Source organism: Peromyscus maniculatus, chromosome 18 (assembly GCF_049852395.1).
Source record: "Peromyscus maniculatus bairdii isolate BWxNUB_F1_BW_parent chromosome 18, HU_Pman_BW_mat_3.1, whole genome shotgun sequence".
Lineage (NCBI taxonomy): Eukaryota > Metazoa > Chordata > Mammalia > Rodentia > Cricetidae > Peromyscus > Peromyscus maniculatus.
The window spans coordinates 32,795,608-32,813,045 of NC_134869.1; the positions used below are offsets into that span (position 1 = coordinate 32,795,608).

The 17,438-nt window shown below is 43.2% G+C and overlaps 1 protein-coding gene across 2 annotated transcripts in view; it reads left to right on the plus strand.

Annotated features, from left to right (window-relative positions):
• The window catches only part of Pawr (pro-apoptotic WT1 regulator), an 81,667-nt gene that overhangs the window by 58,426 nt on the left and 5,803 nt on the right, over positions 1 to 17,438 (plus strand). For both annotated transcript variants that reach the window (XM_076553868.1, XM_076553867.1), the window contains one exon: positions 2,047 to 2,081. In XM_076553868.1, coding sequence (XP_076409983.1) covers positions 2,047 to 2,081 — 35 coding nt within the window. The remainder of the gene's footprint in view (positions 1 to 2,046; positions 2,082 to 17,438) is intronic.

Below are 17,438 nucleotides of genomic sequence, written 5' to 3' on the forward strand. Positions count from 1 at the left end.
TCCAGGATCCTGTCAGCTGGCTTTTTGGACCCCTGATAACTTCCTAAGTGCTTAGGTTTTGTTGGTTTTATTTTCCTTTCCTATAATGTTAGATTGCTAAGGAAGTGATTTCTCTAGATTTTGGGGGTAGGGACAAGCTTCCAGAAGCTCATATTTTACCTGAGGAATAAGGAATAAAAATGAAACCCTGAGATAAGGGTATCTTTTAGTGGTTTATGCCGTTATAGTGAGAATGTATTGGGAATGGTTCATGTATATTGGAAATGTTGACAAGGATTTTATACCCCATTTAGCTCTCTAAACTCCACCAACTCTGCACTGCCAGCCTCTTGTGCCGACTGCTCTGTTCTCGTATATCCTGTAATCCCACGATACAGTGGGCATGACTGCTGCTTCCTGTTCGGGCACCGGGAGAAACCTGAACCCATGGTCTCAGTTGCATGTCGGGTTGGAAGGTTGGTTTGGTTCTTCCTCCTGATCGGGTTGCCCGACTCTTGCCAGGGTTGCCATGCTGTGGTGTGAGAGAGTTGCAGTCCACTGCCGTTAGCGTTTCGCCGTAGAACCGGTCACCTTATAAAGCGAGCTGATCCTTTCGCTTTAACCAGACCAGAAATTCCTTAATTATATAATCGCCTTTAGACATAACACCGTTATCAGTTTGAAAGAGGCTCGCCACTTGAATATGATGTCTTTTATTGAGATGAAACTGAAAACATATGTCAGGAGCCCAGGCTTATCACAGTGACTGCCTACTTATTTGCACAGTAAATTTCCACCCTAGTTAATATTAACTTTGAGCAGTCTGTCTGTCTCCTCTTTTTATTTTTGTAGCTTAGGATCATTGCAGTAATATGTACTTTTGTTATTTTTAGCTATAGTTTTAAAAAGTTAGTTTCTCTCTCTCTCTCTCTCTCTCTCTCTCTCTCTCTCTCTCTCTCTGTGTGTGTGTGTGTGTGTGTGGTGTTATAGGTTTTTTAAGTTTTTATTATTTATTTTATGTGTATGTGTATATCTATGTATGTGTATGTCTATGTAAGTGCAAGTGTCAACAGAGGCCAGAAGAGGGCACCGGGCCGCTGGGGTCATGTAGATGGCTGTGGGCTGCTGGTGGGGAGCTGGGGTCATGTAGATGGCTGTGGGCTGCTGGTGGGGAGCTGGGGTCATGTAGATGGCTGTGGGCTGCTGGTGGGGAACTGGGGTTATGTCAATGGTTGTGAGCGGCTGGTGGGGAGCTGGGATTTGAACTTGAGCCCTACAGGAGCAGCCAGTGCGTTTAGGGTTGAGACATCTCACTTGCCCCATTGCCTTGTTTGTTTTTGTTTTTTGTTTGTTTTTGTTTTAGTCTTGGATGTCCTAGAACTCATTTTGTAGGCCAGGCTGGTCTCACAGAGATCCTTTTGACTTTACCTTCTGAGTGCTGGGATTAAAGGTGTGCACCATTTTTTTGTTGTTTTTTTTTTTTTTAATGAGACCATAATAAAAACCAGGGAGGTAATCTTAAGACTATAATGGACTATAATGATTGGTTGGAGAAGTACCTTAGAAGGACAGAATGCCTGCTGAGCACACTCAAGCCCTTGGGATCGATCCCCTGCCATAATCTGGGTGTGATGGCACACATATATAATCTCGACACTCAGAGGTGGAAGCAGGAAGATCAGAAGTTCAAGGCTATCCTCAGCCCCCCAGCAGGTTCCAGGCCTTCACCTGAAGAAAAGGAAGAGGAGGAGGAGGAGGAAGAAGATGATGAAAATTGTAACAATTGTGTTTTTTGAATATTTATGCTACACCCCATGTTTGTTTTCTAAGCTTTTAAAATATTCCGGGCTGGAGAGATGGCCTAGGCATTAAAGGCTAGGCTCACAGCCAAAGCATTTCAGTATTTAAAACATGGTTGGTTTGGGCCGAAAAACCAGATACAGGCTCATTTTGTGTGATCAGCAGTGAGAGGCCTTCTCAGTGCAAGCGCGGTTGTTACTGTTGTTCTGCCATCTGTAGTTGTGTTTTGACGCGCACACAGCTGATGTCTCATATTTTACTTTACAGGACCCGTCAAGAACAGTTCCAGGCAGATACAAGAGGTAAGAATCCTGGCATTGTTATTTACAGGCTTGAGGCGAGTGCCTGTCTTGATGTTGATTGGAATCACTAGAACCGCTTTGAGTCACTCTCTTTAGAGGCAAAAAAAAAAAAAAAACAAAAAAACAAAAAAACAAAACAAAAAAAAAAGACAAAAAAACAAAACAAAAAACCAGAACCGTAGTATTGTGTTCTTCAGAAGAAATTCCCTTGTAGACAGAAGTATAGCATCAGTCAGCCCCGGCTTGTTTCTGTCCCTTCCTGGAGCCTTTGAAAACTCTCCGCACTGTGAATCTTGATGGGTCTTCAATAGAAACTTAGAATTGGTTTTCCTCTATAGAGTTACACAGGGGCAATACAAGGAGACCATGTGTAATAACAAAATGCCATAAACGACAGGTTTGAGGACCATTATTAAATATATCTGAGCTAAACAAATCTAGGCCTAATCTTAAAACATCTCTGAGTTTGGTAACGATAACCAGGCCAATTTGTTATCCTGTAGCTATATTAGTCAAATGGACCTCTCGGGTTCTGTTTTTCTCTTATAAGTATATTGTATAAGCATGCATACACACACACACACACACACACACACAAGCAGTTAGACTGCAGGTTTTTTTATTTTATTTTTTTTATTATAGACCGTAGATGTGATGTTGACAGTTCTAAGAAGCAGGTTTGGACTTCTCTGTGAAACTCTGAACCACTAAGAGCTTTAGCCTTGTCGTTTCATAGGAGACCAAGCATAATGACAAAATGCCCTAAACTAGTTGGATTACCCAAGAGAACTGGGGAGCCAGCCTGCCCGGTCGGTGGTGGCGCGGTGGTCTTGGCGGCAATGGTAGTGGTATATGTTGGGGAAAGGGGTGGTGTCTAAGATCCGGTTTGCAGTTGGGCATCTTGCTGTGTTCTTTGTCAGAGTTGACGTCAAATCCTCTGTCCTGCTAAGGGCACTAACCACACCGTGAGGGTGTCCACCCCCATGACGCCATGTGAAGCTAATTCTTTCCCAGCTCTGGCGTCTCCACAGCCATCACGTGGGCAGTTAGGGCTTCGGTACCTGTTTGGTGCACCACATCACGGCACCTTCTTTCCTGAGGAGACCACAAAGGTTGCCAAGAGGGTGCTATAGTTGGAGAAGGGTTTTGTTGAGATGTTAAGATGCTCACGGATCTCAATCATGTGGCTCTCTTGGTTGGCTTATAAAGTAGATCAAATACCTACTTGTATTCTATAGATAAAGGAAGCAGGGTTTAAAAGGTAGAATGGTTTCCTGAAAATACAAACCTAGTTGCTAGCAGATATTAGATCTGAGTTCAGATGGTCTCACTCCAGCTCAGACGCTTAACTAAATACACAAGGTCATCCCGAGACTTACACACATCAAACCTTTGCTTTTGTCTGTTCATATGTTAAAGGGTAGGATTTTACTAATAAGAACTCCCAGCTTTAGTGCCAGGCAAGCACAGGTAACATGTAATTGTGCTTATATCTTTGGTGGGATCTGTGATGTGGAGAAGGATGAGAGTGAGCCAATGCTCCCGAACATCCCCGACCCATAGGGAGCACTTGGTGTTTGCTGCTGCTTTTATGTTTCATGTCTACACAATCTTGGGTGTGCCTATAATGAAACATACTTCTTTAATGTAGTGCCGAGTAGGTTTTATTTACCATGACTAGATTCATCCAAACGGAACACATTTTCTTTTGCCAGAAACCATGGCCAAATTAGCTTTGATTTGAACCCATTCACAGGCATATTTTCAAAAGAAAGAAAAATTGCCATCCTTGTCTTATTTGTCTGGGAAACAAAGATAAAATTTTATAGTTTATCAGCGGTGTTATACGTATTTATTCTAATTGAAATTTAAATTATAAACTGCTCTTTTACATTGGTGTTCTTGAACTGGATTGATTCCCCTAAAATTCTCACTAAGGGCCCAGCAGTTTAGAGTGCGGACGGCTTTTGCAGAGGACCAGAGTTCGATTCCTAGCCCCACCTCAGGGGACTCACAACTGCTGGTAGCTCTGGCTCTGTCACCCTCTTCTGGCCTCTGTAGGTACTGCACTTATGCACGTGCGCACATACACACACACTTGAAAACAGTAACAAAAACAGTCCTCTCCAAAGCTGTTACGAAATTGCTGTTGTGTTAAATTAGTAAGAAATTGTTTCCCATGATATGTATTTTTTTTATTTTTAAGGTTTGAAACTATTATTTTCCATGTGACATGTTATCTGCTTACACTTTTATTTTTGTAGCCTAAAGCATGTGATTTGTTCCTTTCCAGCTTTCAAAGATCTAGCCCTGATTAATATGGCTGAGAATACTTTTAAATAGCCAAAGCACCCGAGAGGACCAGGGGACTGGTGAGTTTGAGGCTAGGCTGAGCTGTTTGGCGAGAACCAGGTTTTAAATGAGTAAATAATGAAATTTAAATGTGTAGTAAGTTTTCATTGAGTTGGAGTGACTCTTCCAATAGAGTCTAAGTGTTGAGCTGGGAGTCTATATCTGAAACTACCCAGTCTCCGTCTCCCAGGACTCTCTTCCACGTCTGTCAGCAGTTCATTACTTTCACCAATCTGTCAGCAAGCTGTAGCGGCGATCAGAGAATGGGTGTGTCTTGACGAGGGTGTCTCTTGACAAATGGGGACGACAAAAATGAGGAATGGCCTCAAAGATAAAACGCCGCAGCCATCACGTGGGAGACGGTATTTTCTATACACGAAATGACTTGTATAGACACAGACGGCAATGACTGAACGGTCTCTAGGGGTTTCAAGTCTCTGGCCCCGAGTACTCTTCTCGCTCACTAATTCCACACTCGTTCTCTCTTATAAATGGTGAGGGTGCAGGTTTTTAGCTCCGTGAAGCGTCAGGAAGGCCATGCGGTGCTTGGACTCCTGTTCATCTAGAAAGTGCTTGGACTCCTGTTCATCTAGAAAGTGCTTGGACTCCTGTTCATCTAGAAAGTGCTTAGACTCTTGTTCATCTAGAAAGTGCTTGGACTCTTGTTCATCTAGAAAGTGCTTGGACTCCTGTTCATCTAGAAAGTGCTTGGACTCCTGTTCATCTAGAAAGTGCTTGGACTCTTGTTCATCTAGAAAGTGCTTGGACTCCTGTTCATCTAGAAAGTCCTGTACACACTCACTGTTCTGTTTTGTTTTTCTTTTTTTTCTTCTTTTTGTTTGTTTTGTTGTTGTTTTCGTTTTAAATTTTACATCCTTGGAGACGAAGGCTGTGTCATTTTTGATATTCAATTTGGGAAAGGCGGGACACCAGCGGGTGTTTGTGGGTTTTTATTTTTCCCAGTGTGCAACTCGGTCAGTAGAGTTGTTTAGTCGGTTGGGTTTCTGACACCTTGATTACATTTGGAGAAAGAGAAGGTAGGTAAGTAGGTGGCACATGCGCCCAGCCACACTCACTTCATACATGCACATGAAAAATAAGAAATGAATTAATTAAAGGTATGGAACAATGACTCAAGCCCAAGGCCTTGGCAAGGATGGGGTTTTCTGGGTTAGACTGTGCCGCTTGCATTTGAATGGGGAATGCAAGCAACAGGTAGTGAAGCGTCTCTGTTTTACTGGTCTGTAGTGACTCCCTGGGCGTTCAGAAGCACCTCTGGGTCAGTTTTAGCTGGTTTGTTATGTAAGCTAGTAAGTAATTCTTTTTCTTTTCTTTTCCTTTTTTTTTCTGTTGGTTTTTCGAGACAGGGTTTCTCTGTGTAGTTTTGGTGCCTGTCCTGGATCTCACTCTGTAGACCAGGCTGGCCTCGAACTCACAGAGATCCGCCAGGCTCTGCCTCCCGAGTGCTGGGATCAAAGGCATGTGCCACCACCTCCCCGGTGTAAGTGATTCTTTTATTGGTGGTGGAGTTCAAGACAGCCTTGGCTGTCCTGGAACTTACTTGGTAGACCTCAAACTCACTGAGATCTGCCTACCTCTGCCTCCCGAGTGCTGGGGTTAAAGGGGTGTGCCACTACTGCCCAGCTAATAAGTAATTCTTAATGCTCTTCCTATGCAAGTTACATAAGTTACATCTGCATGCCTATTACCCAGTCACAGCCTGCGGGTACCAAGTAGGCCTCTAGTACCTATAGGAGAAAAGGGACTTAAGTTCAGTGAACATTTCTTAAGCCATATTCTCTGTGACCAGAAATTGTGCTATGAGAGAAAACTGCAGGTCTCATCTCACCGTTCTGTAGTTAATGTAACTTTATTATTACTTTTCTTCTTTTACAGTTTTCTTCAACTCCTGAGAATATAGGGGTTGATCCTCACATACTATTGTTCCATACCTTTAATTAATTCATTTCTTTTTTTTTTTATGTGCATGTATGAAGTGAGTGTGGCTGGGTGCATGTGCCAGAACACACATGGGAAGGTGAGAGGACATCTCTGTAGCGTTGGCTCGCCTTCCATGTTTCTGCGGGTTCCAGGGGTTCAAGTCAGGCTGCCAGGCGTAGGCAGGATCACAGTATGAACAACTTAGACTTCTCCTTCCATCTTTCCGTGGGATGCTGGGATTGAACTCAGCTCACAGGTGTTGCATGGTGAGATGTTTTGCCCATTGAGACATCTTACAGGCCGTTTTCTGCCCTTCAAAAGCAACATGCCCTTCTTAGTGGAAATGTGACGAGTACAGAAAGTTAGTATTAATAACTACTATTTAGTAGTTATTATTAATTATTAAGTTAGTATTAATAACTACTACTAATAACACATTTCCCAATCCAGTCATCCCAACAAACACGGTTGCGGTTAGTTTTATTTTTTATTGCTAATTTGTTTTTCATCTTGTACGGATGACAGTAGGTGTGCATTTACACATCCTGTCCGCTCCTCAGTGTGACGTGGGTGTCCGCCACTTAATTTCTGCCTTTTCAACATACACAGCATGGGGATACACAAAACCCACAGCTTTGGGAAGCCACCCGGCTGCTTTTTTATTTGAGGAAAGTGTGAGCATGATTTTTTTTTTCCTAAGACAGAGTTTCTAAACTGTGTAACAGCCCTGGTTGTCCTGGAACTCACTCTGTAGGCCATGCTTGCCTCGAACTCATAGAGATCCTCCTGCCTCTGCCTCCCGAGTGCTGGGATTAAAGGTGTGTGCCACCACTGCCCGGCTCAATTCTTTTAAGACCGACATTCTCTTCAGAGTCTGCTCTGATATAGTGCCTGCTTTGGAAAGGAAGTTGGTCTTGGTTGTCCCTTGGGGGACAAGCTTACTCTTCCTCAGATTTCCCGTTGTATGTGCATAAGTTTTGTTGAGAAGGAATACCAGGTGGGTACATAAAATGACACCCGTTTATACATTTCAGAGGTTGGAAGGGATGCAGGGATGAATTGACCTTACTGGCATCCTTAGTTGGCACTGCTCAGGTTATCTCACATTCTGCTTTTCTCTAAGCCAGCAGTCACCACATGAGCATGGGGGTAAATAAAACTAGATAGATAAACCTGAGAAAACGTTTGAATTTTAAAAAAAAAAAAAAAAACTGTCTGGAAAGACGATCAGAACTTTGGGATGCGGCTGTGGTCCTTTCATGGAAAGCCATTCCTTTCGAAATTCCTCCCTGTTCCTTACAGGGAGTACGTGTCACAGTTTTCATAGAGTCTGGGTGTCGGCTTTGAGTTCTAGTTGTGTGTGCTTGCGTTTCAAGGAAGGGGAGGTGCAGGGCAGGTCGTGGTACCCAGCAGGGCGGTGAAAGCCTGGGGGTGTGCAGCCCAGTGCACCCCAGCAGTGTGCTCACTGGTTGCTTAGAAGGTCGTGATCCGTCCAACACCTCTGAATGTTGGATACCCATTGTTTAATAGGCTTTTACCCATGGGTCTTGCATTTCATCTCATTGCTGAGCTTGAAAGTGTCCGTATGAGTGGAAAATTCCTCCGCCTGTAATCTCTTAATGCTACCAATCTCATTCTCATGAGAGCTTTAGAATAACAGTGTTATTTTCCTGAGCGCAGCAGAACCCTCTCATCTTTCACAGAAGATGTGAAAATTCCCAGGAGGGGAAAACTTCCAGTAAAAGGGGGGGGGGTGCCCTTTGTCTTTGATGATCCTGCTTATTAGTTTCCCTTTACTGACCGTCATATTTAATATCTCTGTGGCCAAGAGTAGACGGTCCTCGATGGATCTTGGGTCTGTGTTAACATTCCTAACCAGAACATCGCAAACCTTTTGGAGTTCATGAAACAATTTTTCATTCTGAATATTTTCCATTGTGCATATCCGGCCTACAAAATAGGTTGAAAACATTTCTGTTTTAGGATAAACAGCTAAATTTGGCAACGAAATCAAGTAACACAGTCTCATGATTATGACCACATTTCTTTCAAATCTGGTATGTATGAGGGGAATAGAGAGCTGATTTAATTTTTCTGCAGTTATTCTTTGCTTTTACACATACATAGGATTTCATTTATGTATTGACATGCCTAACGTTCAAGGGTCTTCCAGCTGATAAGCGAAACTTCTAAAACTTGGTTTTGCCACTTTTTTTAATGATGTTTATTTTTTCATATTTATAGAGTAATGCGATAATTCACTGCATGCTTACAGTGTAATGGTCAGATTAGGGCAGTTAGGATATCCAATCCCTTATGGTGGTTATATGACTATTGTAGGAATTTCTGTACTCATATTTATTCTGAAGTATATCATAAACTATTGTGGACTAAATTCCCCTACTTGATCTAGAATACCATAGCAAATTCCTCCTGTGGACCTATATGTTTGTATACACTATGTAATCTCCATGTCCTGTTCCCCCCTCCCCCGCTCCCCAGTCTCTAGTGGTCACCGCTCTCCTGTCCTCTCTGAGATGATAGACCTTTGTACCCAGCCTACGTGCCTTTCCCCCTAGCATGTCTTTCATTTCTCCACCAGTGACGAGAGTTGGTTCTTTTTTATTATGCTGGACAGTACATTCTTGTGTACTAATGCTGCTGCATTTTCTTTTTTTGTGTTGGATCAAAGTTCTCTGATCGTTTCATGCACACACAGAGTGCGTTTTCCTTACATCTACCCTCACCCTCCTCTGTCTCCACCACCCTTTTTATTCTCTGTCCCCATCCTTTTCTTCACACGTGTGTGTAACTGGAGTTTTCCTAGTCCTGCCTGGCCCACAGTCAGGACAAATCTCGCTCACCCGCCAGTCCCGCAGTCGCTCGGACCCAAGCAAACACACAGAGACTTATATTGCTTACAAACTGTATGGCCGTGGCAGGCTTCTTGCTATCTAGTTCTTATATCTTAAATTAACCCATTTCTATAAACCTATACCTTGCCACGTGGCTCGTGGCTTACCAGTACCTTACATGTTGGCAGCTGGCGACTCCTGACTCAGCCTTCTTCCACCCAGCCTTCTCCTCTCTCCTTGTCCCGCCTACACTGTCCTTCCTGCCTGGCTGCTGGCCAATCAGCGTTTTATTTATCAATCAATCTTAGAACAACATATATTCACAGCATACAGGACATCCCACAGCACGTGTACCTTTCTTGTGTCTTGCGACCCTTTCAGTGATTAAGTCCTTCAGTTTCTCAATTTCTGCCGGTTTCTTTTCTTTTAGGATTCTTAATTGCCGTTGAATTTTTCATTGATCTCATGGCTGTGTCCTTCGCTTATTGAACTTATATTCTGTTGTATCCCATTGGGTTTCCTTGGTATGGTTATTTTGAATTTTCTTTTCAACAACTTAATAGATAATGTCTTTCATGTTGGCATCATCTTTTCGTGTGGTGGTTCTCAACCTTCCTACTGCTGTGACCCTTTAATACAGTTCCTCATGTTGTGGTGACCCCCCCCCCCCCCAGCCATAAAATTATCTTTGTTGATACTTCATAACTCTAATTTTGCTGCTGTTTCAAATCATAATGCAAACATCTGATATGCAGGATATCCGATACGTGACCCCGTGGAAAGGGTCATGTGACCTGCCAGTTGAGAACCACTATTCTAGGGTTACTCTGTTCTGCTCTGTTGGATATATGCAATGTTGTGGTATTTGCTCCGCCCATGACCTTGGGCTATATGGTCCAAAGGGGGCAGTGCTTCCTGCCGTTGTACGTGACCTCTGATACGGAGTTGGAGAAGGGTCACATGCCCCTTCTCCCTGCTCCTGCCTGTGAGGTGGATTTGCTCCCAGTCAGATCAGAGGACGACTTCAGCTGTCAACTCTGCTTTGTATTCGTGAGTGTATTTCCTCAAGTTATAACTTAGTAAATTCTGTTAACCCATTTAATAGACTCTCGTGGATTGATCGCAATAAGTGGCACCCAACGTGGGGCTCGAACCCACGACCCTGAGGTTGAGTCTCATGCTCTACCAACTGAGCTAACTGGGCATGTGACCCTTCTCCAACTCCTTTTAAGAGATCATGTACAATGACAGAAGCACCACCTCTCTTGGGCCACTTAGCCCAAGGTCATGGGTGGAGCAAATACCACTATAATGCTCCTTTGTGTTTTCTTGTCTCCTGTGTTCCTATGTTGTCTCTACACCCTCTGTGCTGTGTTCTTTCAATTTTTTGTAGTAGGTTTTCCAGGGGAAACCTTTTTCCTTTACATGGATTGTGGGGGTCATTTAAATGGATGTCGTGGCTTTGGTTACCAGTGTAGAAGTGTGGCCTCTCATATGATTCTTTTTCCAGCCACAGTTATCATCGCCTGGGTATGGTGCAGGTATTTGTGGAGGCAATAGTTTAACTTCTTGGTGGACACGGGCACCCGGAGTGTGGGGACCACAGGTCCTGCCGAAAGATGGGTCCGAATGGCCGTGGTCCAGCTGCAAGGCTGGGGTGCCACTTGGCAGAAGGGCAGACGTGCAACGCTGAGTGTTAATAGTTGGGAGGTGACTGCGGAGAGGCAGGTACCTCTCGGACCTTGCAGAAGCACGCGCTGACGGCACCACGCCCTCTCCGTCAGTGTAACCTGCAATGCTCCGTCCAGGGTGCCGAGTTAGCATGTTCTCAGGCCCCGTGATAGGATCAAAAGTAATGGGGAGATGTCTGGTGTCAGTCTCTAGTGCGGGGCTCGGGGCCGATAAGAGGCTTGTGAGGCCTCTCGGAAGCGTGCTGATGACTGTGACCTCAGTGGAAGGCACCAGGTAGGAGTTTGGAGGAGAGAGACCTTTGTACTAAGCATGACAGTGCACCTGACTGGAGCCGCGCTACCTAATCTTGAGGTACAGGGCGTTGCGTAGACTGGTGGTGTAGGATCACAGTTCTCCACCTGATCTAGCCAGCTAGGTTCATGAGATGGCAGCTGTCTCCGCAAGCATCTCTAACACCTTTGTGAGACTCCAGGGATGAGAGGATACGGTGGCTGCTGTTCCTCAGAGCAGCTCTGTTCTTCAGATGGCTGTATGCTCTATGGGAATTTGGGCTCGAAGCGGTAGCAGAGAGGTCCCGAGTGTGTTCCTTCTCCTGTGAGTTAAAGTGTGCATAGACATCAGGCAGGTCCTCAACGTAGAGTCAGAGCCAGTGAGGACTGAGGAACTCTTCTGTTGTTAGAACTGTAGTACGTGGTTGATCGTGGAGACTCACGGAGTTACCCCTGGCTTGGGGTAGGAGTCACATTTATAGTGTACTTTATTATAATTCATGATGCCATCCCAGGTAGAACTCCATGGATTTCTGAGTTCCTACACTCTTCCTGAGGTGTTATGATTTTCCTGGGAGGAAAACAGTGTTGGCTGTCTTTAGTCAGCCATCTTCCGTCCTTTGAGCAAAGCTGGAAGCACTAAGAGACGAGGTGGTGTTTTGTTTTGTTTTTTTTTCTTCTTCTTCTCTTCGTCCCTACTGCCCAGTATTGAAGTTAGACTGTTTGTGCAATGGGTTTATAAATTATCTAGTTTAGCTAATGACCACAAAATAGGTAGGTCAAGGCTTGGGAACTTTACGAGAAAACATAGCCAGATACATAAGTGCAGAGGTGATGCCTGACCACGTGGTCGGTCGGGTGGTAAAATACACAATGTAAGTCTGTCCTCCTAAACTAAAGATGATTGTGAGATTGTAAGTAAACTTCCTAGACATTTCCAGATTTTATTTACATCCCTGAACTCGCCATTAAAGGCAAATATACAAATGGAAGGTTCTTTGAATTTCTGTATCATGAGCTATTAAATCCTTATTAAATTAGAACCTCAGAAAAAATGAACTACATTCAGTAGTTTCTTAAGATTTAAATAGTCATTTCCTGTAAGCACGAATATTTGGAGCATAAGTAAATAAAACAAATTTTAGTCTTTTTTTAATCCTTTGTATTCTATGTTTTGGCAAAACATAATAATCACTATTTTATATCGTATTCATCAATCCCTCAAAATAGTGGGTAAATGAACACACATTCTAATATGGATATGCCATTAGAAAAATGGGAGAATTTTTTCTGAATTTGAATTAGCTTGAATTCTTCTATAAAATAGCTTTTAGGAGCCGAGTGGTGGTGGCGCACACCTTTAATCCCAGCACGCCAGAGGCAGAGGCAGGAGGATATCTGTGAGTTTGAGGCCAGCCTGGGCTACAGAGCAAGATCCAGGACAGGCTCCAAAACTACACAGAGAAACCCTACCTTGGAAACAAACAAACAAAAAACAAAAACAAAATGCTTTTAGGTTTTCTGCTTGCTTTCTTATCCTCTTATCTTCTGTTTATACTTTATGTTCTAGCAGCCTTATTGGGCTGTGCTGCTTCTCCAATGAAATATTCACTCTGATTCTTCTGAATGTAAGTTTAAACATTATAGCATAGTACTGCTCCAGGTGTGGCCCTTGGAGACTTTTTTGTAACCCATGACAACCTAAGTGAAGAAGTCTAGAGGAAGCTTTTAGCATCCTGAGTTGCCATTTTGTGTGATCATCCTTGCTTCCACATTGATGGCTAGTGGACAGATCTGTGCAGAGGGTATACTGTCCAGATCTGTGCATAGAGTATACTGTTCAGATCTGTGCAGAAAGTATACTGTCCAGATCTGTGCATAGAGTATACTGTTCAGATCTGTGTATAGAGTATACTGTTCAGATCTGTGCATAGAGTATACTGTTCAGATCTGTGCATAGAGTATACTGTTCAGATCTGTGTATAGAGTATACTGTTCAGACCTATGCATAGAGTATACTGTCCAGATCTGTGCATAGAGTATACTGTTCAGATCTGTGTATAGAGTATACTGTTCAGACCTATGCATAGAGTATACTGTCCAGATCTGTGCATAGAGTATACTGTTCAGATCTGTGTATAGAGTATACTGTTCAGATCTGTGCATAGAGTATACTGTTCAGATCTGTGCAGAAGGTATACTGTTCAGGTCTGTGCATAGAGTATACTGTTCAGGTCTGTGCATAGAGTATACTGTCCAGGTCTGTGCATAGAGTAAACTGTTCAGATCTGTGTATAGAGTATACTGTTCAGATCTGTGCATAGAGTATACTGTTCAGGTCTGTGCATAGAGTATACTGTCCAGGTCTGTGCATAGAGTAAACTGTTCAGATCTGTGTATAGAGTATACTGTTCAGATCTGTGCAGAAAGTATACTATTCAGATCTGTGTATAGAGTATACTGTTCAGATCTGTGCATAGGTATAGATAGGTCATTTTTGCATAGTGTGTAGATTGGGACAAGGACTGTGGGAAGTTGCCTGTTAGTCGGGCACAAGGAGGCTGTTAAAACATATGGTACGTTTGTATCAGTCATTTGTGACTCCAAAAATGTGTAAGAATTGAGGAAGGTGCAAACATTTATTACGCTTAAAAACACTGTGTTAATGTCAGTCAGATTTGTGTTCCACAAATAAAATAATTTAAATATAGAATTGACTACCAAAATAAATTTAAATGTACTGTCATTATTTTAAGTTTCTGCTTTTCAAAATGTTTCCTAAATCTTAGGAAATTTGTATTCATCTTGGATTCTAATTTACTAACAACTAGGCAAGCTTTACTGGACTTTTTTTTTTTTGATGAGGACAAACACTTTATCTGATTGTGATAGTAGTAGAAAATTGAACGGTAACAGTAGAAGTCATTCCAATAAGGTACAGGAGCAGCTTCACGAGTCTGGTTGAGAAGTGTCATTTCTCAATATAGCTGAGTTCAGGCTCTAGCCACAGTGACGGAGAAGTGCATTGCTTGCAAAGACATACTGGCTAGTGAAATAGTGTAAGCATTAAAATTTACGTGGTATTTTAATGCAGGACATAAATATGTTCAACATAAATTGACTGATAGAATGCATTTGGCTTCATTGGTATTATCATAATCATTAATTAGTGCTTTTAGTGAGTTGCTTACCAAGTCTTTCTTCAGGTTGCCAATGTTAAAACCAGGACAGAGCTGGAGGAATGACTCTGCCCTAGATTTCAAAGACCCGAGTTTGATCCTCAGAGCCCACATAAAAAAATCAGCCATGGCATCCAGAGCCTGCCTCTGTCATCCCTGTACTTCGGGTGCACAGACAAGTGGGTCCTGGAGATTGCTAAGCCTTCTCTATTTTGTGAGCTCCGGGCAAACGGAGAGACTCTATCTCAATTTTAAAAAGTGAACAAATAAATGTGACAATGCTAAAGGGATCATCTGTGCATAAGGTATAGACTAGTCAGATCTGTGTAGTGTGTATACTGGTAAAGGAACCGTGGGGGTGTTGCATGTTATTAGAAACAAGACTGTGTTCAGGAAGGTCATCTCTCAGACAAATAAGAACTTCCATCAACTGATGGACACGTTGATTATTGGCACAACAAGGAACAATGTGGTGGTATTTTATTGGTGCTCTAACAAATAAAGCTTGCCTGGGGATCAAAGGACAAAGCCAGCCACTAGATTAAACATAGAGGTCAGGCAGTGATAGCACACGCCTTTAATCCTAGCGGTTCGGGAGGCAGAGATCCATCCAGATCTATATGAGTTCAGGGCCACACTGGGAACAGAGCCAGGCATGGTGGCACACGCCTTTAATCTGGAGAGCTCTACAGACAGACAGGAAGTGATGTAGCTGGGCGGAGAGAGGAAGTAAGATGGCAGGGCACAGAAAGGTATGTAGGTTCGGGTATACAGGAAGTAGCTCTCTCTCGGGCTGAGGATTTCCACCCCAGTATCTGCCCCTGGGTCTAGCACTTCGTGTTACAGAACACGCTGTAAGTTATTTATTTATTTTTTCAGCTTCATTGCTGATAGACGGAGCTTGCTGCATGAATTTTAAAGGGCTACATGTAGTTTGCCGTTTCTGCTTTGCTTTTGTTGTCATACGCTATGATCATGACGAAGAGGCCACATTCGAGAGATGATGCTGGCGTTTGCATCCGAGTGGAAGCCGGGAGCTGCTTCCCTTTTTGCGCAAGCCTCCCTGTGCTAGCCGGACGCCATCAACCAAATTCGAAGTCGTTCACTAAAAGGCATTGGGGGAATGAGCACTAATGCTTTAAATGAGAGAGTCCTGAAAACTGTTAGCTCCGGGTTGATCTTATCATCCAGGCTAATCGACTCTTGTATGCTAAGTGGTTATACATTGGCTTTCAAAGGGAAAATTTCAGCCAGAAGTCTTTGAACTTCAGGCTGAACTTTGGCTGTTTTTGCAAGATAAGGACGGAGTTTGGCCGCCAGCTTTATAAATACATGCCTGGGGCTGGCTTGGCTGTTGGCACACCCCCCACTCCCCACTTCTCTCTTTTTTAATTATCTTAACCTTTTGTGCAAGGAAAGAATGTCAGATGTTTTTCAATGGCAGATAAGATCAAAGAAACAAAAAAAAAAGGTAGAAATTATAGGGTGAAGTTTCTATAGCTTGCCGTCCTGGGTTCATAATAAGTTAGAATAATCGACGAAGTAGGTGGTTGTCAGATCCCCTAAGATCAGATAGGATGAAAAGATCTATGAGTGGGGAAGTTCATACACCAGGAATCCATTTTTCCTCTAAAGGCTGCTTCAGATTTTACAATAAATTTGCACATAAAATATTTCAAGTGGCCATTACTGAAAACAAAAAAATTTTAAAGCATAGGCTGTCCATTTTCCATTAATGTTTTCTGTTCCCCTGCCCCAGAGAGGATTTCTCTGTCCTGGAATTCACTCTGTAGACCGGGCTGGCCTCGAACTGACAGATCCACTTGCCTCTGCTTCCCGAGTGCTGGGATGAAAGGCAGGCGCCACCATGCCCGGCTCAGTGAATGTTTTTTAAAAAATGATTATTCTGAGCTTTCTGAAGTTGCTTTAAAGTATTTTTGTCAACATGCTTCTATGAGACTAGTTAAAGTGCTGTTAAACCAATGGTTTTGCTCTTACAGGTACCGTGTACTAGTGTAGCATAGATGAATCAACAAATGCAGTAGTTAGCCTTCAGGCTGGCCCCAGGGGAGCCCTCCCTCCGGTGCTCAGGCCTCTGTAATCCCCCCTCTCAGTGTTACACCAGGGCCATCCATATATATTGTAAAAGGAGGCAGAGGTGATGGGGTGCCACCTTGCAACTGGGGTGGCAGGCATTGCAGCATCTGGACTAGTTCTCTCCCAAGTCACGTTCTCTCTCGAAGCCTGTTGCCACACGTTAAGGTCGCCCACTGGAAGGACCCACATAGGGCGGAATTGAGGCCCCTGGCCTACAGCCAGGGTGGCACTGAATACTTTGGTCCACAGATGCTTGCCTGTGCTTGGAGGCCCATCTGCAGCTCAGGGAAGCTTCCAGATGAGTGTAGCGCGGACCAGCATCTTGACAAAAGGCTCACACGAGACCCTCGATCTCAAGTACCCCCTAAGCTGCTTCTAAATTCCCGAACAGCAGAACCTTTGAGTCAACGCATGTGTGTTACCTTAAGTCATAAAGTTTGGGGTAATTTTTTTTGTAGTAGGAGATAATAGAGAGAGAGAGCAAAACAAAGCTTGTTCCATTGAATACTTTAAATATCGACAGTGCTGTTCATCAGCCGTAAGTTAGTATTTCATTTGAGGAAGTTCTGGTTAAGTTTGCAGTCTGAGTAATAAGTTACCAGTGTGTAAATAGTTGCCTGTAGCAAACTTTCAGTTGGTAAATATACAAGTTTATGCAGTTCTTTTCTTTCTGTTCTAATTATGTTTTGGGATTTAACGAGACATTGAACTTTGAAAATAAAAAGCATTTTTTTTTTAAAGAAAAAAATAAGACAGGCATTGGTGGTATATACCTTTAATCTCAGCATTCAGGAGACAGAAGCAGGTGGATCTCTGTGAGTTCAAGGACAGCCAGGGCTACACAGGCCCTGTCTCAAAAAAAAAAGAAAGGAAAAAGAGAGAGAGAGAGAGAGAAAAGAAGGAAAAGAAAAGTGAATTTTAACCATAGACAGTCTAGGAGAGCCAGTGTGTTCTGGTCCCTATTATGTGTAG